General features: G+C 44.4%; 1 protein-coding gene across 1 annotated transcript in view; it reads right to left on the bottom strand.

Annotated features, from left to right (window-relative positions):
- Positions 1-353: 353 nt before the first annotated feature.
- Positions 354-24354, bottom strand: part of HTRA1 (HtrA serine peptidase 1) — a 64199-nt gene continuing 40198 nt past the window's right edge. The window contains exons 6-10 of the mRNA XM_068258411.1: positions 20429-20461; positions 15396-15510; positions 10808-10865; positions 3897-3995; positions 354-776 (exon numbers count right to left, since the gene is read on the bottom strand). Coding sequence (XP_068114512.1) covers positions 608-776; positions 3897-3995; positions 10808-10865; positions 15396-15510; positions 20429-20461 — 474 coding nt within the window. The 3' untranslated portion in view covers positions 354-607. The remainder of the gene's footprint in view (positions 777-3896; positions 3996-10807; positions 10866-15395; positions 15511-20428; positions 20462-24354) is intronic.

Consider the following 24354-nt stretch of genomic DNA (forward strand, 5'->3'; position numbering starts at 1 on the left):
AATGTATGGCTCATTTTACTCTGGAAAAAAATGTACTTCTTATTTGTATGTTTGCACATATTTTAAATGTTACAGTTTTTTGCTGTAGTGCCCCTTTAAATTGCCTGATGACTCCTTTAAGTACCTCTTCATATTCACACAACAGGAAGATCTAGCCACATTAAGATAGATGGGGACATGGATGCTGTTATTGAAGGATAACATTTAGACTCAGATCATTATCCGTCTTTAAAGCCATTCTACATAAAGTTATTTGGCTATATACAGTATATCCAAACTATATCCAAAGCACACCACAATTACATTACAAGTAAGAAAAAAAGAAAAGTGCTAAAACAGTGTAATACAATAACTTCTCCAAATAAAAATCTTTATTTAAAAATTCTCCCTCCCACCTAGAAGACACAGGAACAGGGATGAAGGTTTGGGGTAGGGTGCATACTGCTGGCCTGGTGAAGCTGCATGAGCAGAAGGTATGGAAGTCATAAGGTTGTCCTGGGCGGGGGGTCAGTAATACTCAGTGCTTATACACAGTGTCCTCTGACAGGCAGTGTCATTATGTGTACTTGTCGAATGGAAGACCTATGAAACCAGCTCATTGCTTCCATCAAAAATCTATTTCTTTAGGTGTGACTGTGATGACCACATCCTCGTTTCCTCGTCGTACTACCATACGTAATGGTCCTTCCTGTTTAATGGCTTCGCTGACGTCGTTGCTGGAGGTCACCGTCTGACTGCCGATACTGATGATCACGTCGCTCTCCTTCAGACCAGCCCTATAGGAGAAACACAACCACAAACAGAAACATTAAAGCGTCCATCCAGGCAACTTCAAACCTTTGGGGGCCCCTGAGAAGCTTTCATGAGGCTCCTCCCCAAATGGCCACAGCCATTTCCCCTGTGGTGCTATCCATTCCAGGAGAGACCCGTCTGCCAGGATGTTACAAGTTTATATAACAAGTGTGGCCACAATGAACCCCACCCTCCATGACAAGTCGGGGGGCTACTCTACATAGCTAAATTCTTGGCTGAGATGGTACATCATGGCCGCCTCTGTTGAGTTAAATCCAGTTTGTGTACCTAGCTTTACGGTCTCCTCTTAAAGGGGCACTATGGCGAAAAATTGTAAAATTTAAAATATGTGCAAACATAGACAAATAAGAAGTACATTTTTTCAAGAGTAAAATGAGCCATAAATTACTTTTCTCCTATGTTGCTGTCACTTACAGTAAGTAGTAGAGATCTGACAGAAGTGACAGGTTCTGGACTAGTCCATCTCTTCATAGGGGATTCTCAGCAAGGCTTTTAAAGATATTCCCTAAAAAGGATTTAAACAATGATGCTGGCCAGCCTCCCTGGTCGCTACAAAGTTTTTTAGCAGTTGGACAGAGCAACTGCCATTCACTAAATGCTTTTGAAAAAAAATCCCTGAGAATCCCCCCATGAAGAGATGGACTAATCCATAACCTGTCGCTTCTGTCAGATTTCTACTACCTACTGTAAGTGACAGCAACATAGGAGAAAAGTAATTAATAGCTCATTTTACTCTGGAAAAAACATATTTCTTATTTGTTTGCACATATTTTAAATGTTACAATTTTTCGCCATAGTGCCCCTTTAAGGTGCCCATGCACTTATTGATTTTTCAATTCCCTGAAGATTAAATCGGTCTTCAGGGAAATGTACGACTGATTTTCATTCCGGCAATTTTGACCAAAAATCAATCAACAGTATCAATGGGACTGGATGGAAGATCTAGGTCAATTAGGGGTGGGGAAGGAGTGGCGATGGCCCAGTGCCGTGCAACGCTGTAGTTTGATTGATTTTCAATAGATTCTCTGCTGATAATCTAGTGAAATTCAATGTGCAGTGTGTAGCAGGATTCCTTTCAGAGAGGAAACTATCATTTTGCCACATCAGGTGGCAATCTATAAGTGTATGGCAAGCTACAGGGCACATTTCCACTAAGTGCCAGATCTCAATGCAAATTTTCTCATCAACACTGAAACCAATGCAGTTCAATGGAGTCATTTCTATTGAATGTTTTTCCAAATGCAGAAAAATACACTACATGCTGCAGATTTCCGCACCGTCCAGTGCCCCGCTCGCGAAACAGGATAAATGAAAGTCAATGGTTCCGCATGCAAATACAAATTTTCGCATTTTCAATGTTAATTTTTGAATCCCTTTTCCCAGCTATTATGTTTTTCCTGTTTCCTGTGTAGTCACAGTGATGTCATGTTGCTATAGAGATGAAAAATTAGATGCGAATTCAAAACATGGATAAAAACACATGCATTTTCACAATTTCACATGTCCTCAACCATACTGAAATCGTATGCGAGACAGTGGAAATGGCCCTTACTTTCCCATAAAGGAACAAACACAACAACTGGAGTCAGGCTGCAGGACAAAAGATGCCAACAGTAATATGAGGATCAACATTTCAAGCTAGAATGAAAACTAATAATAGGCTGTTACATAGAAAACAATACTATCCTGTTTGTGTGGATGGAAATACACAGATTTTAATGTCTATAAGTAGCACTGATGCATATGTTCAGCCCAACACGTACATGTCTCCTCCACACAGACCAGAGCGCTGTCCACTGCAGCCAGGTGCTGACATAGACCAGAGCGCTGTCCACTGCAGCCAGGTGCTGACATAGACCAGAGCGCTGTCCACTGCAGCCAGGTGCTGACATAGACCAGAGCGCTGTCCACTGCAGCCAGGTGCTGACATAGACCAGAGCGCTGTCCACTACAGCCAGGTGCTGACATACACCTGAGCGCTGTACACTGCAGCCAGGTGCTGACATAGAGCAGAGCGCTGTCCACTGCAGCCAGGTGCTGACATTGACCAGAGCACTGTCCACTGCAGCCAGGTGCTGACATAGACCAGAGCGCTGTCCACTGCAGCCAGGTGCTGACATAGACCAGAGCGCTGTCCACTGCAGCCAGGTGCTGACATAGACCAGAGCGCTGTCCACTGCAGCCAGGTGCTGACACAGACCAGAGCGCTGTCCACTGCAGCCAGGTGCTGACATAGACCAGAGCGCTGTCCACTGCAGCCAGGTGCTGACATAGACCAGAGCGCTGTCCACTGCAGCCAGGTGCTGACATAGACCAGAGCGCTGTCCACTGCAGCCAGGTGCTGACATTGACCAGAGCGCTGTCCACTACAGCCAGGTGCTGACATTCACCTGAGCGCTGCCCACTGCAGCCAGGTGCTGACATAGACCAGAGCGCTGTCCACTACAGCCAGGTGCTGACATACACCTGCGCGCTGTCCACTGCAGCCAGGTGCTGACATAGACCAGAGCGCTGTCCACTACAGCCAGGTGCTGACATACACATGAGCGCTGTCCACTACAGCCAGGTGCTGACATACACATGAGCGCTGTCCACTGCAGCCAGGTGGCGACACAAACCAGAGCGCTGCCCACTGCAGCCAGGTGCTGAAGCATGCTACTGATCTGATGAACGGCAATACACCCCACTTTCAGTAGTGCCGCAGACATACAGTACATACGGCTGCACTGCCACAGACATATGATAACGGGTCTATATGAATGCATAGATATGCAGTACATGCTGGCTGCAATCCACTGTCTGATGTGGAAACGCATACACATTGGGCACAGTGTGAGAACTGTCTCAACAATAAAGAGCAAGAAAGCGGCAGTACCATAATTGACCAGCAGAGAGAATATACAGCCATAGGCTAGAATTGAGAAGAAAGGGGAAGAAATAGCAGCACTGAATGTCCAGCTCAGCTGACACAGCTGGCGGTACATGCAATATTCTACGTGACCCTTATCACTATGATATCACCATTCCCCAGCAGTATCCATTGTATAGCGGTAAGAAAACAATGAAGTACGAGTTCCACCTACTCTTCTGCCGGCGTTTCTGGCAGCACCTCCACGATGTACGCTCCGGAGTTCACATCAGGGAAATCGTCTTTCAGCTGCTCTCTGAGCTCCTTCACTTTGCTGCAATTACAATAGGTGTTACTTGCACTGATGAATATCATACACAAAAACAGGCTTGCCAAATCATCACTTTAATCACCAAGTCTAAGTTATGCAGGGTCTGGGGCCACTTACATATAATCATTGCTTAAAGGCAACGCAGCACTTAAAAATGAAAATATATAGAATTAACTGCCCCACAAGGTAGATTAATAGAGTGAGGCGGGGGGAGGGGGAGCATTGGTTCGGGGGGATCGCCATTACTTATAGGGGGGCTGCTCCTATAGGAGGAAGAAGGTGGATCACAAGTGAATGAGTGGGGGTAGAATAGCAGCCCCGACGTAGGTAAGTATTGTCAATCGTTGCTACCCCCCTACCCCCCACCACCACACTCTATTCTGACTTTCTCTAATGGGGAGGTTAATTTTATATAATGCTCGGGTCCCTTTAAGGTTTTTCTAACAAGCCACAAGCTGCTTGCTGGTGCACTTCTACTACCCCATCAGTCAATAATCATGGGGGTGTGGCTTCTGCTGATACAGCAATCACTCTCCCTGCTTGTCCATGTGACTTAGGCCTCGTTCACATCAGGGCCATTTCTGTGCGCTTTTCACAGCGCATTGCGCTGTGCGTTCAGCAAGGTATTGATTTCCCATGTAATTAAATGTGCCTGGTTCACATCTATGTGCTGCACTGAGCTGCATTATAATAATGTAGTATTGCATGCATTTCTGTGCGTTGAGCAGTAAAGAGCACATCAATGCAAGTGAATGGGTCTGCTTTGTTAGTGCATAGAAACGCATGCGTTTCCAATTGAAAAAACAAAAATATTTTCATATCAAAACAAATCTTTATTGACAACTGCTACCGCTACAGTAAGCAAAGCATGCTTAAAGAGGAATTCCAGTGAAAATAATGTAATAAAGAAAGTGCTTCATTTTTACAATAATTATGTATAAATTATTTAGTCAGTGTTTGCCAATTGTAAAATGTTTTGAATCCCTGATTTACATTCTGACATTTATTACATGGTGACATTTTTACTGTTGGCAGGTGATGTAGGTGCTGCATGCTTTTTTGGCAGTTGGAAACAGCTGTAAATAGCTATTTCACACAATGCAACAAGGTTCACAGACAGGAAACTGCCGGGAGTACCACGGTCCTTAGAGTTTCTTGTGGGAGGGGTTTCACCACAATATCAGTCATACAGCACAGGGGGGGGGGGGGGTCTGTTTGTGAAAAGGAATAGATTTCTCATGTAAAAGGGGGTATCAGCTACTGATTGGGATAAAATTCAATTCTTGGTCGGAGTATCACTTTAAAAAAGCGCACCGCAATGCACTGAAACACGCACTAAAAATACACACCTTGCGCATGCGTTTTTTTATCACACATTTTTACACGTTTGTGAATGAGGCATAAGCAGGAGTGTCCAGCAGGCAACTGTAGATAGCGGAGGAGGAGATGAGGCTAATGAACTGGTACAGCAGATGTTTCTTTTTTTTGTATTTTGCATGAACTATCCTTTTATACAATACTTTCAATGTATAATTCATGTTTAAAAAATTCTATTATATGTAATTTCACATATGAACCCCTGCGTGGTTCTTTACCTTTGAATTGTGATTCTGTTATATGCTTAGTTTGTTATAAATAAAACCATTTGAAACTAAACAATTCTATTAAATACCTAAAAAAAACAATACAAGGACTGAAGTGAAATACATTGAAGTGATTGTTGACATTTTGCTACCCCTGCAGTCATATACGTAACAGCAGCAGAAAAAATCCTGCAGTATAAATATGTGCCAATAAATGTTTTTTAAAAATGCTGTTTTCTGTATCTAACATCTCCTCATCTTTCATTACTGAAAATATATTTTGGGGAATTTTTGTTTTACAAAGTACAACAGAAATGGATTGTGCTGTTACTGTATCATATTCCTTTAAAGCAGTGGTAGGGAACCTTGGCTCTCCAACTGTGATAAAACTACTAATCCCAGCATGCATTTTCCTTTATTAATCATGACTGTAGCTATCAGACTCCTGCAATGCATTGTGGGACTTGTAGTTCCTTAACAGCTGGAGAGCCAAGGTTCCCTACCCCTGCTTTAAAGGATACATGAGGCAAAAATAATAAATAGTGATCTAATTGGGCACGGCCGTGAGCGACATGTGCGCACATTTGCACTATCTGCAAAGAGTTTGTATGTTCTCTCCGTGTCTGCGTGGGTTTCCTCCGGGCACTCCGGTTTCCTCCCACATTCCAAAAACATACAAATAAGTTAATTGGCTCCCGCTAAAAAAATTGGCCCTAGACTACAGTACTTACACTACATAATATAGACATATGGCAATGGTAGGGATTAGATTGTGAGCTCCTTTGAGGGACAGTTAGTGACAAGATATATATATATATATATATATATACACTGTACAGCGCTGCGTAATATGTCGGTGCTATATAAATACTAAATAATAATAATAATAATAATAATAATAGAAGCTGCCAGCCTGGCCGAGTCGGCAACCGCTGCATATGGAACCCCAGAAGTGTGGGCTGCCAGCGGAGCTGCGGCAAGGAACACAGAGACTTCAGTGGGCTAGAGGAAGCCCCAGGTCAGTAGATCAGCATTTATTATTTTTCGCTCATGTATCCTTCAAAGTGGGACTATACTCAAAATAATCTATCCTGTAAAATATTAAACACAGCAGAAAATGAATAAGAAACACTGAGACTGCTCTGATGTCTTTTGAATGCATATTTGCACCTCACTGAAGCTAATTGAAATCATTGTTAACTACAAGACAAATTCCCAGATATACCGGTACTCCTAGTAAAGTAATTAGTGAGCAAACAAGATAGTTCCGTGTTTTCCTCCAGAATACAGCAAAAACGTTTCTGCCTTGTTTACACAGTTTATACACTGTCCGGCACATAATGCTGATAATTCAGATTGAAAAAAGGCAGGCTTAACAATTAGCAGTTAAATGAAGTGTAGAGACAGAGTTGTTACCCTTGAAAACCAGTCAGATGGTTTTAGCTTTTCATTTTATGCCGTGACTAATGCTTTAGACAATAGATAATATTTGAGCATAATACCATTTTAATCAGAAATGTGATGAATCTCGAGGCAGACGGCGGGCATGCATACATCTGTGGTTTTCTTCAGAATCACTATGGGAATGTGACCACACCCCTCTATACTCCCCGATATAAGGTGTACCATATACATCAGAACATATACAAACCTTGACCTGAACTCTAGAGGAATCCGACACATCAACCACATTTTCAGTTGTACAACTCATGTGCTCCCCCCTCTAAGTAGGTCACACTGACAGCCAGGCAGAGAGACGCTTGGTTTGATCTGTGAGGTCATAAGTGTACCACAGCTCCGCACCACAGATGGAGGCGGGTCTGCTTACATCCTCTGCATATGGAGCACATTTGGGGTTACAAGGTCACCAGGCGGTTACTGATTAATGTAACGCCAACATCTTCCATTGTGATGTGCAAATAAATATTTTATATACAGATGGCATGAACAAACAAGGGCCATATACATGACCATCCGTAAATAAAGGACAATACAATAGGAAAGAGGGCAATTCTAATTTATGCTCACAGTCCATGGGAGTAGGGCTGGGGGAGTCTGTAAGATGTATATAAGCTATTGTGCTTGCATGGGTTTCCTTTATTTAGGTATTCCAGTTTCTTTCCACATCCCAAAATAGTTATTTAGTTAATTAAACCCCGCCCACTCTTTAAAAGGGAACACGAGGGGAGAGGGATATGGAGGCTGGCATGTTTGTTTCCTTTTAAATAATGCACATTTCCTGGCTGTCCTGCTGATCCTCTGCCTCTAATACTTTAAGCCATAGATGCTGAACTAGGGTTGCAATGGTATGAAAATGCACAGTATGAAAACTATCTAATACAATACGGTATCATACAAATATTTGGACCCGGGCCTTTCACTTACATTAAATAATGTACACACACACACACACGCCAGATGTGCCCAACTCCCTCAGCATACATATGCTTAAGCCGCCGGGAGATTTGGGCGCAGGGTAAAGCTATAAAACGGCTTACCCTGCTCCTGCAAAACTCCTGGCAGAGTTAAATACTATTCCCCCTCCAGGTCGCCATGGATAGTGGTGGAATATGTTATTCAGCTTCCAGCTATTGCTGACAGAGAAGCTGAATTACAATGTTTTTATAGTACTTTGTTCTCTGTCTTTTCACGGTGCCCAAATTACTCACTGAGCGCCGCTATAGCCGTAATTCCTATTACGAATTATGGCGACACTAGCTGCGCCCAAATCTTCAGCACTGTTTACACAGAGCTCCTCCCCCCCCCCCCCCCCCCCCCGGTAGCCAGGTATAGGAGCATCCAGTATAGCTAGTTAGGCATAGGTGCCCCCAGTATAAGTAGCCAGGAATAGGTGCAGCCAGTAATAGGTAGCCGCAGTATAGGTAGCCAGGAATAGGTTTAGCCAGTAATAGGTGGCCGCAGTATAGGTAGCCAGTAATAGGTGGCCGCAGTATAGGTAGCCGCAGTAGGTAGCCAGGGATGGGTGTAGCCAGTAACAGGTGGTCACAGTATAGGTAGCAAGGTATGGGTGTAGCCAGTAATAAATGGCCACCGTATAGGTAGCCAGAATAGATGTAGCTGGTAACAGGTGGCCGCAGTATAGGTAGCCAGGGATAGATGTAGCCAGTAATAGGTGGCCGCAGTATAGGTAGCCAGTAATAGGTGGCCGCAGTATAGGTAGCCAGGATAGATGTAGCTGGTAACAGGTGGCCGCAGTATAGATAGCCAGGGATATGTGTAGCTAGTAATAGGTGGCCACAGTATAGGTAGCCAGGGATAGATGTAGCCAGTAATAGGTGGCCGCAGTATAGGTAGCCAGTAATAGGTGGCCGCAGTAGGTAGCCAGGGATGGGTGTAGCCAGTAACAGGTGGTCACAGTATAGGTAGCAAGGTATGGGTGTAGCCAGTAATAAATGGCCACCGTATAGGTAGCCAGAATAGATGTAGCTGGTAACAGGTGGTCGCAGTATAGGGAGCCAGGGATAGGTGTAGCTAGTAATAGGTGGCCGCAGTATAGGTAGCCAGGGATAGATGTAGCCAGTAATAGGTGGCCGCAGTATAGGTAGCCAGGATAGATGTAGCTAGTAACAGGTGATAGGTGCAGCCAGTATATATAGCCAGAAATAGGTGCCCGCAGAGAGCCAGGTGTGGGAGGAAAGGGGGACGGAGCGGCGGGGGTAAACAAATACTCACTTGCCGGGGGTCCTTCATACGCGTAATTACTTATTACTTCTTCCTGTTCTTGCAATCCATCTCCCTGTAACAGCACCCAGGGGACGCTGTTACATGGAGATGAAACGTAAGAACAGGAAGTAGGAAGAAGTATGTAGTACACGCGCGCAGGACTTCCTATTCATGTGCCCACCGTTGCATTGCATCTCCGCCGCTGGGATCTGGGAAGAATCATACTGCTAAGGAGGTTAAGCCCAGTTTTAACTATTCCTGCCTTCTCCCTTTTGTCATTTCAGACTACAAGTACCCATGGTTGCAGATTAGTCTGTAGCCATTGCAGAGAAATATCTGTAGACCCTGTGTGGCGTCTGCTGGAACATAGCCCATTGGCGCTGTTTTACATCCAACATATTTTGGCTGAATGTGTGCCAAGCAGCAGAGAATGGAGGTTCTCCAGGCATTGCCAAGCACCATCGCCATAGAAACAAAACTGTTAACAAAATGAGAATATTTCTCTAATCAGACACATGCACAAACGTTTAACTTGCCAAAAGATTTATCATTGGCCCAGTCAGGCCTGTGATTCACTAGCCCATAAGATGATATTCTGCAGATAGTTTTGTGACTTTGTCACCTGCTTTGCTCGCTACATACTGCAGAAGTAACATGACAACCCTGATTTATTGCCCAATGAGCAGACAGGTGACGCAGGAATCTTCCAAGCTGGATCTAGCAGAGGTGTGTGAATCACAAGACCGAGCACAGCTAACATATGTGTACTCTTCAGTGTTTACCCATCTGTCTGGATTTCTGCCTTTTACCCAACCTACCTATTACAAGAGTCCAAAAACAGAGAGGAGATGTTGGAGTTTCAGAATTCAACTACGGTCTAGATCAGGCATGGGCAAACTTGGCCCTCCAGCTGTTACGGAACTACAAATCCCACAATGCATTTGCCTTTATTAGTCATGACTGTGGCTGTCAGACTTCTGCAATGCATTGTGGGACTTGTAGTTCCTTAACAGCTGGAGGGCCAAGTTTGCCCATGCCCTGTCTAGATACTAATAGCTAGATAATAAAAGGCAAAACATATTGTCATTATGTATTTATTTAGCGTTGACATCTTCTGCAGCACTTTACAGAGTTCATAGTGATGTCATTAACTGGCCCTCAGAGGAGCTCACATTCAAACCTGTACCATGTCAGTCTAATCTTGTGTACTTAATACAAGTCCTTCTGTGGGGTGGGAGGGCTAATGAACTGATCAGTACGTTTTTTTCGAGATGTGGAAGGAAACCAGTGTTTCTGGAGGAAATGCAGGCAAATATGAGGAGAACCTACAAACTCCTTTAAAATAGTGCTGTCCAAACTGCATTGTGGCAGTTATAGGCGATCCATGCAAATATCCCCTTTTCTACCGGTCAGTGAAGCCACAAATCATCCCCAAGGACCAATGGAAGGGAAAATTGCACATTTACTTATTATTTATGGAACCACTGGTTGCTTTGATGTACAACCTTCAATACAAAAAGCATGTAAATGTAAAATACTGTATCTCACCCGGGACTCAGTGAAAGCATCCTAATGCCCAGGTACTTCTTCTTTTTAACGCCCTGACCTGGAAAACAAAGTCAGGTTAGAAACTGCACTATTTTTCCTTCACTGTGTGCATAGGCTTGCCTGTAAATGAATCACTGATATAACAGATAGGAGTATGCCAAGTGCTCAAATAAAATGTTCGTTTCTTTGGGACCAGTGGCTGCAAGATCTTACCTGCAGCACCCCCTGCTGGCAAAATCACACATGATTACATGATAACTTGTATACAGAAATGTAGCCAGACTGATGCATGAACTAACACTGTTAAATAGCAGTTTCCCTTTTAAATAATAATAAAAAAAAATGCTATTTTTATGTATTGTAAAAAGGCAGCTACAATCTTGTCTAAAGCAGTTCCTTGGAGCCGCTTAGTTAAGAATAGCCAAGGCCAACATCTCCAGCTCCAGGCATGTTGCAAACACATCTATGGGTCCCGAGCAAGATCATCCACCGGGCAACCTTGGCAGGTGCTTGGGGACTAGTGGGTGTCAACGGGCCCACCTTCCACCTTCTCTGACTTCTCACAAGGGGGCCCCACATTTACTATCTTACCTAGGGCCCCATTACATCTTAATCCATATGTGGATGGCCCAGTCCCACCACTGACTACTGCTTAAAGTGGATCCGAGATAAACTTTTACTCATTGCATAATTGTGTTCCTTTCATATAGTTTATAGGGCATTCCTCCAGCCAAATACTTTTTTTGTCTCGTTTTAATACTCTAATTCCCTATAATCTAAACAAGCCTTGCCCACAGCTCCTTTTGTGACTTGGCACTGTAGCAAGGGCTTATGGGAGTTCAGTCTGGGCAGGAGGAGGAGGTTACTAGCCATTAATTTTAGAGGCAGAGGGGAGGAAGGAGGAGGAGAGGGGACTGAATTTACACACAGGCAAGCTGATAGCATCCCCAGCCCTCAGCCTGTGACAAACAGAACATGGCTACCCTCATTGTATCACATGGATAAATAATCATAAACTGTTGAAGCGGGTTGCAGCTAGATATGCTGTGTAAACTATCTAAACTTTAGATAAGATATATAGACAAGTTATAGTTAGTTTTTCATCTCGGATCCGCTTTAAGGCTTTGAGGTATGAGAGGAACACAGTGCCATATTGAGTCCCCTAATTCAGTGTTTCTCAACATTTTATTGGCATGTACCCCTTTAAAACCCTGTACTCACCAAGTACCCCCTAGCATAGTAAACATTTTCACAAGTACCCCTTGACAAATATAGATTTAATCGTAGTACATGATAATTGATTCTAAACCATTTCTAAGCATTTACTATTGCTTTTAATTAGATAACACACTAATTTGGTGTTTTTTTTAAATAAGATGTATCATTTTCTAAAACTCTTAATTTGGTAAAGTATAGCAAGCTCAAGTACCCCCTGGAACCATCAGAAGTACCCCCTGGGGTACACGTACCACACGTTGAGAACCTAGGCCCTAATTAACAAATTTTCCTTATAGGCAAAATCTGGTGCAGTTCAGTTCAGCAATGTAAGAGCTCTCAACAAGTGGGGTTCAGTCAAAAAACAAAATACAAACAGTTCAACTTAGCAGAAAAAGCACAGAGGGGCAAGGTGAAAACTTGCTAAAAAATGCACCGACATTAACTGAGGTGTAACCATCAATGCAACATTCACATTCATGGAAAAAAAATGACACACTGGAGAAAGAAGCTGTCCATACACTTTGTTCTAAGATGGCTGCTTTATGCTGGTAACACACGATGCAATTTCAGGTGATTATTTCCGACATGTCCGATTAAAAACATCCGTTTTCAATCAAGAAAGGGATAGATTTTGCTAAGTTAAGATCGGAAAATTGATCTCTTTATCGATTGTGAGAAGTTTGGACATGTACACATGCTACAACTTCCTGTCCGATCACCCAATCGATCAGACAGGAAATTGCATGGTGTGTTCCCAGCATAAGTCACCAGCAACACAATACCACCAGTCCAACACTATGTTCCAGAGCCTAATACAGGAGCATAACAATGGAAGGGGGCCAGCTCCTACTCCCACCCACCTTGCAGAGCATTAAGGGGACTATATTTACTTGATTCTAATGCTTTGCATCTTCTCTTCCTCCCAGAAGCAAAATTCAAGGCAGCGGGATAAGGTAAGTATAGACACATAGGTCCGCTGCACTAATACTCAGGGGAGAGGAAGCATGCCTTTCCAAGGGCCCTCTGCAACATCCTACGTGGGTAGCCCCTCTCCCTAAAGTGTCCACACGGTGCTCTAGATTCAGATCTAGATCAGAGGAACATTTCCTTAGTAAACGGATTAACTCCCCACAGGAGAGTCCCCTCAACAGGGCAAGGGGGTGATGGCTGGTGGGGTGTAGTACTACCCGCTGTGTGTTTGAAAAACGTATTGGTCACAATACTATCACACAAGACTCGGAAACTGAGGTCAGGAAACAGATTTGATACACCTCTGCATGAAAATTCAATCTAATATTACCGTCATTATGATATATAGAAGCAATAAAGTTATTCAATTGTTTGGGACTTCCCTCCAGCACCGCCTGCACATTGTCGACTTAATAAAGCCAATGGGCAATGGAAGTAAAAAAAATTGGATTGGTCACTCCCATGGCCTAAGGTAGAGGCAAGCTTATGCTCGAGCACCCCCCCCCCCCCTTTCAATGCCCCCCAGACCTTTTTATTGTAACCCCCCATAAACTTAGAGAAAAGTAACTCTATGGCTTTGTTAATAAAGCAATTATAAGCCCTTGCATCAAGTCCCTTCTGGTGGGGAATCAAAGACTAGTGTGATTCCACATCTATACCCAACCAGGAGGAACCCCGGAGGCGTAAAAAGTGTAAAAACCTCACCTGGGCCACATAAACCATAACAAGGGTTGCTTGAAGGTGTGACTACAGCCAGGTGTCCACACCACAGGGGACTATTTGTAATATACCTGGGTAGTTCTGGATTTAAATAAAATGTTCTAGCTGCAGGTGAAAGACTATAGTCACAAAACTTCTGATTCACTAAGCATCCCTTACTGTGGTCCAATCGGAGCCGGGTTTCTTGAAAAGCCACAAAGGCCTTGGGCGACTGAACACGAAAAAAAAAAGGCTGTTACCTATATAGGGACTGCAGTACATGGATAATACACATGGAAGAGGAGATTGCACATGGAATGGGAGGGACACTACTGTACATAAAAGTGGAGCTACAACATATTTGGCCTAGGGGCATAAAAAGTATAAATCTGGCCTTGGGGCCAGATGAAGAAGGTATATTTTTGTACCATAAGGCTGGTTCCACAGTGAGACGTTAAAGTCCCACGTTACAGCAGCCAGTAACGCAGCCCAACTCACAGCACTGTAAAATCAATTGTGCCGTTCAAAGTGCCCACGTTGAGTTACATAGTAACGCAGCACGTTTAAACAAAGTGCTGCATGCTGTACGTTATACTGGGCTAAGCCACGTTAGACTGTTTGCACATGCTCAGTAATGTTGGAGGAGGAGGTCTCCCCTCCTCCTCTGCGGCCAGCCACATGGCTAATTAATATTCACTGCAATGTGGTGACTCCTGGTAGGACTGTAGTGTTGTCCGGATCATGAACGAATCGTTCATTTGATCCGGATCTTTTTTGTGATTCGAATCATCTGGATCATCACAATGAAAGATTCGGTTCACAGTGGATGTCTGTATGGAAGAAACAGGAACATACAGACTGTATAGTGCAGGGAAAGTCCCGTCCTGCTAGTCATTTCACCCAGTCTGCTTCCCTAGTAAAATGATTCAAATGATTTGGTTCAAAGATCCGGATCTTTTTAATGATCCGATTCAAATGAACCTAATCCTTAAATAGATCCGGACTTCCCATCACTATCCTGGAGCGGCTGCTTTGAGAGCTGCATAACGCAGCTTAATCTGACATCCAACTTCAACACCACCATGCGTTGTGTTAGGGGCACGTTATGCGACCATAACGTCCCCTAAAATGCAACATCTTGGTGGGTAAGTAGCCAAGGCAGATTTTTATTAAATCTAATCAATCCAGGCCAGGTTTGTGGAATCGTGTTCTCCAGCTCCGGAGAACCTTCGTTAGTCCAGATATGGACTACGGACCTTTTCAAATGGGGAGATGGCACTGCAGAAGCTGTGATGTGGCACGAGGTGAGGTTTGGGAATCGCTGCAGCAAAAACATCTAAAAAATGTCCCCGTCACTATGTGTGTGGTTATTATGGTATTAATTCTAGACCTGGGTCTGCTGAATCCACCGTGTGTTTGTTGGTTTACTCTCTAAACATCACATTGGCACAAGCAGTGGCCTGTCAGATCAGCACTTTGGCCACAAATCATAGCGAAGTGCTGGATTACAACGTGTGTGGGACTGTTATTGATGTAAGTTAATATTAACTCTCTTATTTTGGTGAACTGTCATTTGCATTCAGACCACAAGCCAGTTAAGTGGGTCAAGCTGGCCTACTCATTAAGACGCCATATTCAGCGTTACTAAAAAGGTCAGCATTCACTAGCAGCACACACGTCAAGGCAGCAGTCTGAGACTCACCTGCGGATTGTCTGGTGTGTGACTCCGCAAGAAATTTGCGGATTTTGTCTGACGGAATAGCGAAAGAGATGCCAGCAGTGACTTTTAGAGTGTTTATTCCGATCACTTCTCCGTCCTGTGGTAAGTAAAGAAAAAAGACGGTTAATGACGTGTGGCTGGCAAGCCAAGAGGAAAGTCTATCCCACCTGATGGAAACTAAGGAACAAAGCATTTCATGTGTAAAAACACTCTAAATTCAGATCTCAGGCAGCTTTACAAATGTGCTTAGAAGCACTTTGCTACCTCAGAGGTGGTGGGCAACACGGTGGCGTAGTGGTTAGCACTCTCGTCGTGCAGCACTGGGTCCCCTGGTTTGAATCCCAGCCAGGGTACTATTTGCATGCAGTTTGTATGTTCTCCCTGTGTCTACGTGGGTTTCCTCCAGGCACTCCGCTTTCCTCCCACATCCCAAAAACATACAAATTACAAGTTCATTGGTTTTCCCCTAAATTAGCCCTACGATACACTCACTTCACAATACATACATAGACATATGCCTATGGTAGGGATTAGATTGTGAGGGATTGTCTGAGGGACAGTTACGGTAATTGACAAGACAATATACTCTGTACAGCGCTAGGGAAATGTTGGCACTATATAAATACATAATAATACCTCAGAGCTAGTGAAGAGGTTAAACTGAACTTTTGTGTGAAGAGGCTCTAGCACAGTTTGCAGCTGGTTTATGACGATATTGCTCATTTTTGTAACACTTCTCCACATGTACAGTGGCTTGCAAAAGTATTCGGCCCCCTTGAAGTTTTCCACATTTTGTCACATTACTGCCACAAACATGAATCAATTTTATTGGAATACCACGTGAAAGACCAATACAAAGTGGTGTACACGTGAGAAGTGGAACGAAAATCATACATTATTGCAAACATTTTTTACAGATAAATAACTGCAAAGTGGGGTGTGCGTAATTATTCAGCCCCCTGAGTCAATACTTTGTAGAACCACCTTTTGCTGCAATTACAGCTGCCAGTCTTTTAGGGTATGTCTCTACCAGCTTTGCACATCTAGGGACTGAAATCCTTGCCCATTCTCCATTGCAAAACAGCTCTAGCTCAGTCAGATTAGATGGACAGCGTTTGTGAACAGCAGTTTTCAGATCTTGCCACAGATTCTCGATTGGATTTAGATCTGGACTTTGACTGGGCCATTCTAACACATGGATATGTCTTGTTTTAAACCATTCCATTGTTGCCCTGGCTTTATGTTTAGGGTCGTTGTCCTGCTGGAAGGTGAACCTCCGCCCCAGTCTCAAGTCTTTTGCAGTCTCCAAGGGGTTTTCTTCCAAGATCGCCCTGTATTTGGCTCCATCCGTCTTCCCATCAACTCTAACCAGCTTCCCTGTCCCTGCTGAAGAGAAGCACCCCTAGAGCATGATGCTGCCTCCACCATATTTGACAGTGGGGATGGTGTGTTCAGAGTGATGTGCAGTGTTAGTTTTCCACCACACATAGCGTTTTGCATTTTAGCCACAAAATCCAGGTTTGGTCTCATCTGACAAGAGCACCTTCTTCCACATGGTTGCTGTGTCCCCCACACGGCTTGTGGCAAACTGCAAACGGGACTTCTTATGCTTTTCTGTTAACAATGGCTTTCTTCTTGCCATTCTTCCATAAAGGCCAACTTTGTGCAGTGCACGACTAATAGTTGTCCTATGGACAGAGTCTCCCACCTGAGCTGTAGCTCTCTGCAGCTCATCCAGAGTCACCATGGGCCTCTTGACTGCATTTCTGATCAGCGCTCTCCTTGATCGGCCTGTTGTGCCATACTCCTTCCATTTCTGAATGATCGCTTGATCAGTGCTCCGTGGGATATTCAAGGCTTTGGAAATATATTTGTAGCCTAAGTCTGCTTTAAATTTCTCAATAACTTTATCCTTGACCTGTCTGGTGTGCTCTTTGGACTTCATGGTGATGGTGACTTCATGGTGTTGTTGCTCCCAATATTCTCTTAGACAACCTCTGAGGCCGTCACAGAGCAGCTGTATTTGTACTGACATTAGATTACACACAGGTGCACTCTATTTAGTCATTAGCACTCATCAGGCAATGTATATGGGCAACTGACTGCACTCAGACCAAAGGGGGCTGAATAATTACGCACACCCCACTTTGCAGTTATTTGTTTCTAAAAAATGTTTGGAATAATGTATGATTTCCGTTCCACTTCTCACGTGTACACCACTTTGTATTGGTGTTTCACGTGGAATTCCAATAAAATTGATTCATGTTTTTGGCAGTAATATAACAAAATGTGGAAAACTTCAAGGGGGCCGAATACTTTTGCAAGCCACTGTATATTTAATGATGGTCTATTATTTATGTGTGTAAGGCATCGCAGCAGACAGCACAGCAGTTTGGGAGACGTATTTAGTGGCTGAAGGTGACGGAAGTCTCTCCAGACCCTCCACACTATGCTGACACATGCTGAGAATCCCACCAACTACTCTCCCACATCACTGGCTACTCTGCACATAACTCTGAATATGGCTTAAGGTGCCCACTAATGATCCAACCTTTTTCATCCAATCTTACCATTTCGATGTAATATAAGGGCACTGCCTAAATTATCCATTCAGTATATTCACTCAGTTTACCTTTCTACTACATAGATTTGGTAAGATTGGATGAAAAAGATTGGATCATTAGTGGCCACCTTTAGAGTGACTGGAATCTTTTAGATGAGCATACATGATATGCATATACACATGGTATGCATATATGTACAATGGTGGCAATGGTGCATGTGTGGGTGGGATACGGATACAATGTTGAGGCATTTTACGGGAACAAACTTGCTACTTTGCCTAAGCTGAACACACAGGAAATTGCATCCGCCATTAGTATGGGATGTGAGCAATGCTGGGTGCAGCCAGGGGTGACTGATAGTGATGGGGCCCACAGGAGATTGCCACCCATTTCTAGCAGTAGTGTAAAAAACGTGCTGCAGCTTTGTATGGTGCACTATGGTATGTGGGCAGTAGTGCTACAATGGTATGTGAGTGATGACGGGAAGAAAGATGGATAAAACGAGCATAAAACTCAAACAGGTCTGGTACAAAGCTCAGCGCCACATTTGTGTGTGTCTACTTGGAGGTAAGTACACCACTACTGCCTCTCATTTTAACAATTTTAGCATATTTTATCCTGCAACAATACTGCAACATTTAACTACAAATATATGTAATACAAAAAAACTGTTAGAGATGTAACAACATTATTACCTGAAACTGCAGTATAGTAAAACAACCACAAGATGTCACAGTGTGTAAAATATGGTGATCTTTATGGGATTGTTTTTTCCTGTATTCTCTATGTTCCTCTATGTTCATAGTAAGCTGCATTTCCTGATGGTGGTGTATGACTTATCGCTGCATGTTTTTCTTTAGTAAAGATTTCTAACTTGTTATACTGGGTTCCTATCTGTGTGTACAGGACACTGTGCTCTTGGCCGGATTTCAGGCAAGGCAACAAACAACATGGCCTAGGGCACCAGGAAAGCAAGGGGCGGGCTGTAGGCAGCAGGGTGGCAGTAGCAGTTAGCCAGCCAAACATTTGCCCTGCTACACAGAGTTTGTACATAGCACTGGGCAGCTATCCAACAGTCAGATCTGGTGCTCAGGGGATGAAGGGGCAGAGAACAGCCACGTATGAGCTGCCTGTCACTCCCGGAATGTGGCAAGGATCTTGCAATCTAATTCGTGCCATCATATCACTAACTGTCCTCAGAGGAGCTTATAATGTACTCCCTGCCATCATTTCACTAACCGTTCTCAGAGGCACCTACAATCTAATCTCTGCCCTGCCATATCAGATATACTTACTGAACAGCACACCTCACTTGCTATGGATCCTTCCTGCACGGTCTAGTCTGTGTGGCTTCCAGACTTGAAATCCAATAAAGTATTTGACCAGCAGTGAAGATTTTCAAATTTTTTGTTTAATTCACAAAGATAGTGAATATATAGCCATCACCCGATGTAGGTATCAGGTGTAAGTATAGCTCTCAGGTATAAGTAGCTCTCAGATGCTCACAGCACTGTAGGGCACACTTGGAGGTGAGTGTGTCCACATTGCAGCCGGGCAGTAAAGCACAATTGACAGTCGCTGTTTCGAGCGGCCTCCCGCTCTTTGTCGAGTGCAGTGGCATCTGCACTCGACAAAGAGCGGGAGATCACTCGAAACGGCGACCGTCCGTTATGCTTTGCTGCCCGGCTGCAATGTCTTTGTGAATTAAACAGAAAATTTAAAATCTTCACTGCTGGTCGACTACTTCATTGTCCTGCCGTGTTGAGGGGCGGGGGTTTAGGATGCTGTCGGTCCGAGGGCAGCTGGTGATAGTGGGCCTTGGGCGGTATAAAGTACAAATCCGGCCCTGACTTTGCGCCATCAGAAACCATACTGGATATTTTGAACATGAAGACAAGTTTATTTGGATCTCTGAAACGTTGTAACTCGAGTTGTTAGTAAGTAGGGGACTGCCTGTACTCCAGATAAAGACAGGCAAGGATGAGCAGCACGGCGTGGACAGACATGAGGATGGTCAGGCAGGGGTACATAGGAAGGGAGGCGTCAAGTGATTTGAGACTGTGACCATCATTCTATCACATCATTTTTATTTTGCTGTCTGCCTTCCTATAATAAAGGTGTAATCACTTCCTGAGTGTTCATTCTCTCCCTGGATTCACTTGTACAATACACAGCTTACTCCGCTATCCTCCAGTCTGTGGTCCGGAAACCTTCATTTCCCCCAGTGACTAAACATCCCGAAATAAGTTCAGCTTTATTGAACTTTTACGTCTCTGGACAGTTAGTCAGTCAGTAACGCTGCCACCCACTGCCAGTCCTGCCAACCCTACATATCTGACTCATGCAGCAACGGAATGCCAATAGGGCAAAGCTCCTGGCGTGTTGTAACAGCACATCACGAATGTATGAACAGCACAGGTACCTGCGGGCAGGGAGGGCATGGGCTCTTACCAGGTTCACAAGAGGACCTCCCGAATTTCCATACTGCAAGGCAAACAAACACAGACTGTTAGTTTAGACACAAATATTACTCACATATTGTCTTTTCTACATACTGAGCAGAGACGGAACTACAAATCCTGGGGCTCCCCAGCAAGATTTTGATGGGCCCCCACAATGCAATGTTCACACCCTTTCCCTTGCCTAGTCCGGGTGACGCTCACTGCCTGGGGACCCATCTTACAAGGGTCATAAAACAAGGGTGGCCATCAGGATCTACACACCCATATGTGTAGCCACACAAACACCTGATCTGAAGGATGGACCATTTGTAAGTTGGGGCCCCCTTTTAGCTCAGGCCCCCCCTACGGTCGCAGGAGCTACTCCCCTGTAGTTACACAGCTGATACTGAGCAAATATATTGACTATCACACAGCATGTTCTGCAATATCAAAAACCGCAGCTCGGCAGAACTACATTGAGTCCATGCTATTCAGCCCATCAGAGCAGACTCATCCACAAGGCAACTTAGGCAGTTGCCTAGGGTCTGGATAAATACTAGGGGCCTAGTTGATGCTATCCCCCTTAAAATCTTACCAAAAAAGTCACATGGCTATCAAGGGTGGGCTCAAAGTTGTTTCTTGCCTAGGGCCTTATTTCATCTTAATCTTTGTCTGGAGCACATATACTGTAAATGAGCCTTAAGTATGCAAAAATATTAAATACATTTACATGGCCCCTTTCCATTTAAGCCTACCAAATTGAGACATATTACAATTAAACAGAGGGACGCTGGGAAATTAAAATGGCATACCAATAAGCAAATTCTTTACAATTGAATAGAAGAGAAGGAAGCACCTCCTAGATTGCAGGATTGTGATGATGACATCACTATTAAAGGACAACTGAAGTGAAAGGGATATGGAGGCTGCCATATGTATTCCCTTTTAAACAATACCAGTTGCCTGGCACCCTGCTGATCTTTCGTGGACCAGTTGTGTTTGAATCGCACACCAGAAAAAAGCATGCAGCAAATCTAGTCAAACAGTCAAAAATGTGATCTGTATAAGCAGGGTCTATGGCTAAGAGTACTAGAGGCAGATGATCAGCATGACAACCAGGCAATTTGCATTATTTAAAAGGAAATATATATAGCAGCCTCTGTATACCTCTTGCTTCAGGTGTCCTATAACCTGCTGGGCGGTCTGGACGAGCTCAGCTCGTCCAGTACCGCCGATGGCTGCCGCTCAGGCCCTGCTGGGCCGATTTGGCTGAAATAAAAAGCAGCACACGCAGCCGGCACTTTGCCAGCCGCGTGTGCTGCCTGATCGCCGCCGCTCTGCGGCGATCTGCCGCGAGCAGCGGCGAAAGAGGGTCCCCCCAGCCGCCTGAGCCCAGCGTAGCCGGAACAAAAAGTTCCGGCCAGCGCTAAGGGCTGGATCGGAGGCGGCTGACGTCAGGACGTCGGCTGACGTCGATGACGTCACTCCGCTCGTCGCTATGGCGACGATGTAAGCAAAACAAGGAAGGCCGCTCATTGCGGCCTTCCTTGTTTATTCTGGGCGCCGGAGGCGATCGGAAGAACGCCTCCGGAGCGCCCTCTAGTGGGCTTTCATGCAGCCAACTTTCAGTTGGCTGCATGAAATAGTTTTTTTTTTTATTAAAAAAAAACCCTCCCGCAGCCTGCCTGGCGATCTTAATAGAACGCCAGGCAGGTTAAGCCAGGGGACAATGGGCAAGCAACAGTGAATTTGGAAAATAAATGTTACTATTATAGTGACGTTATGATCCAGCTATCTGATGGTTATGTTTAATCTTTATTAGATGATGATCCACAGACAGCAGCTGTTGCCTACCATTGATGATCACCTGGCTTTTTTTTAGTAAGATCTGGTGGGGGCTAGTGTCAGCTGGGCCCCTAGACTCTCTCCAGGCCCTAGGCAGCGGCCTAGGTTTGCCTTGTGGATGATCCGGCTCTGAGGGAGGACACACCAGCCTCTGATATTCCAACAGGGAACAAATGAGTTAGATACCGCCCTGGCACAGCCTTATCAGGGAGGGAGGAGTTAACTCCTGTAAACACCTTTACGTTTTCAAATTTTAACCATAATGATTTTTTCAGCCAGTGCTGATTCCAGGTATGTGCATAGCTCAATACAGCAAATGTCTAATATCCTCAGAACAGTTCAAAGGCAACTGATAGCTGCATAAGCTTTAAACACATCTGCTGAAATGTAAACTGTGATTTTTTTCGGTTCACGAAAACAACCATGATGTAAACAACGTTTTCAGACCATGTAGCTAATAATCAGAAAAAAAGAGCAGAGCACAATAAAACAAATAAGTAATCACTATAAAGGCAATACATCAACCATTCTAATAGTGGCATAGCAATAAGGGTTGCAGAGGTCTCAACTGCTCTGGGGCCCTATAGGCCCTGAATCGCAGTAATAGTTCTCTCTTGGTTCTGTGCTGGTAATAATCATTTCTATAGATGCTTTGAATAGTAGTGATAATTAACACACTGTTCCCCATCGCCTTCTTGCATTTCTGACACTGCGGTTGTCCTTGGCAGGTTTTGGTGCGTCGTATCAATTGTTATGTAGAGCAGGCTTGGGGGAGCCCAATGTAAAACTCGCCAGGGCCGGAGCTACCATAGGAAAAAATGAGCAATTGCCCAGGGCCCCAGAGCCTGTAGGGGCCCCCAAGTTGTCCCTCCCCAACTTAACTGTTGCTCCCCAGGGACTCTGCAGAGTCTGTTAAGTTGGGGGGTGATTGGGGAGGTTCAGCAGCCAGCTCAGGGGCCCAAGAGGGAAATTTGGCTGCAACAAAGGGCTTCTAATGACGCTTTTTAGTCGGGGGGGGGTGTCTGTTGGAGGGCCCCCAGGCTAATTTTGCCCTAGGGCCCAATTGTTACTTGAAACGGTCCTGAAACCCGCACTGGGACCAACTGCTCCTTAGCTACGTCAATGCTGGTAGTTGCATAAGCTTTGAACACAGCTGTTGAGATAAATACTGTGATAGCCACTTTACGACCTCAATTAACTCCAAATCTGGCAACAAAACCCTCTTTCATAAATCAAATAAGCACATGTGCCCAACATAACACACACTACCCCAACACGTCTTGGCGAGTGCATGCCTTCCTCAGGGAATATTATTTATTTTCTCTCTGTGTTTGCTGAGAGCATTTCATGGTCTTTTATCCACACTGTTGCTCTAATTATACCCTGCGGAAGGTTTGCACTTGCCGAAACAGGTTGGGATAGTGTGTGGTATGTTGGGCAAGTCTATTTAGCTGATTTAGGGAATGTTTTTTGCCAGCTTTGCAGCGACAGCTTTGGTAGCAAACTGATAATTATAGCATATGTTTCAGCAGCTTTGATCTTGGCTTATACAAGCACCAGCTGTATCTGAACTTTAGGATATTAGAAAATTTGCTGCATTAGCTATATTGTGTTACCTTTTTTACCCTATTACATGCTACACTTCGTTGTTTATTAGCTACAAGTTATAGGGTTTATCAGACTATAGATACCCTATATCAGGGCCGGATTTACCATAAGGCATTGTAGGCACGTGCCTACAGCCTCCTTATGTAGGAGAGTTGGCTCTCCTCCCCAAGTGTCCCCCTACCCATTGGAGGGACTACTTAATACTGAGGTGGAGGCACATCTGGCTGCCTATACTTGGGGTGGGGGACACATTTACTACATAGATTGATGGGATTACCAAATGGGGAGGAGGAAGGCCTACCTAATATGGGGGTGTGGCCTGAGTTTAGGGGCAGGGTTTAGGGCGCCTGAACGCCTGTGCCTACAGGCTTATGAGCTGTAAATCCAGCTCTGCCCTATATACATGTATTTATATATCTGCGCTGGAGATACAGTAATGTCCCATACGCTGCCAAGAAGTAAAAGTCCTCAGATAGACTTCAC

Source organism: Hyperolius riggenbachi, chromosome 10, assembly GCF_040937935.1.
Source record: "Hyperolius riggenbachi isolate aHypRig1 chromosome 10, aHypRig1.pri, whole genome shotgun sequence".
Lineage (NCBI taxonomy): Eukaryota > Metazoa > Chordata > Amphibia > Anura > Hyperoliidae > Hyperolius > Hyperolius riggenbachi.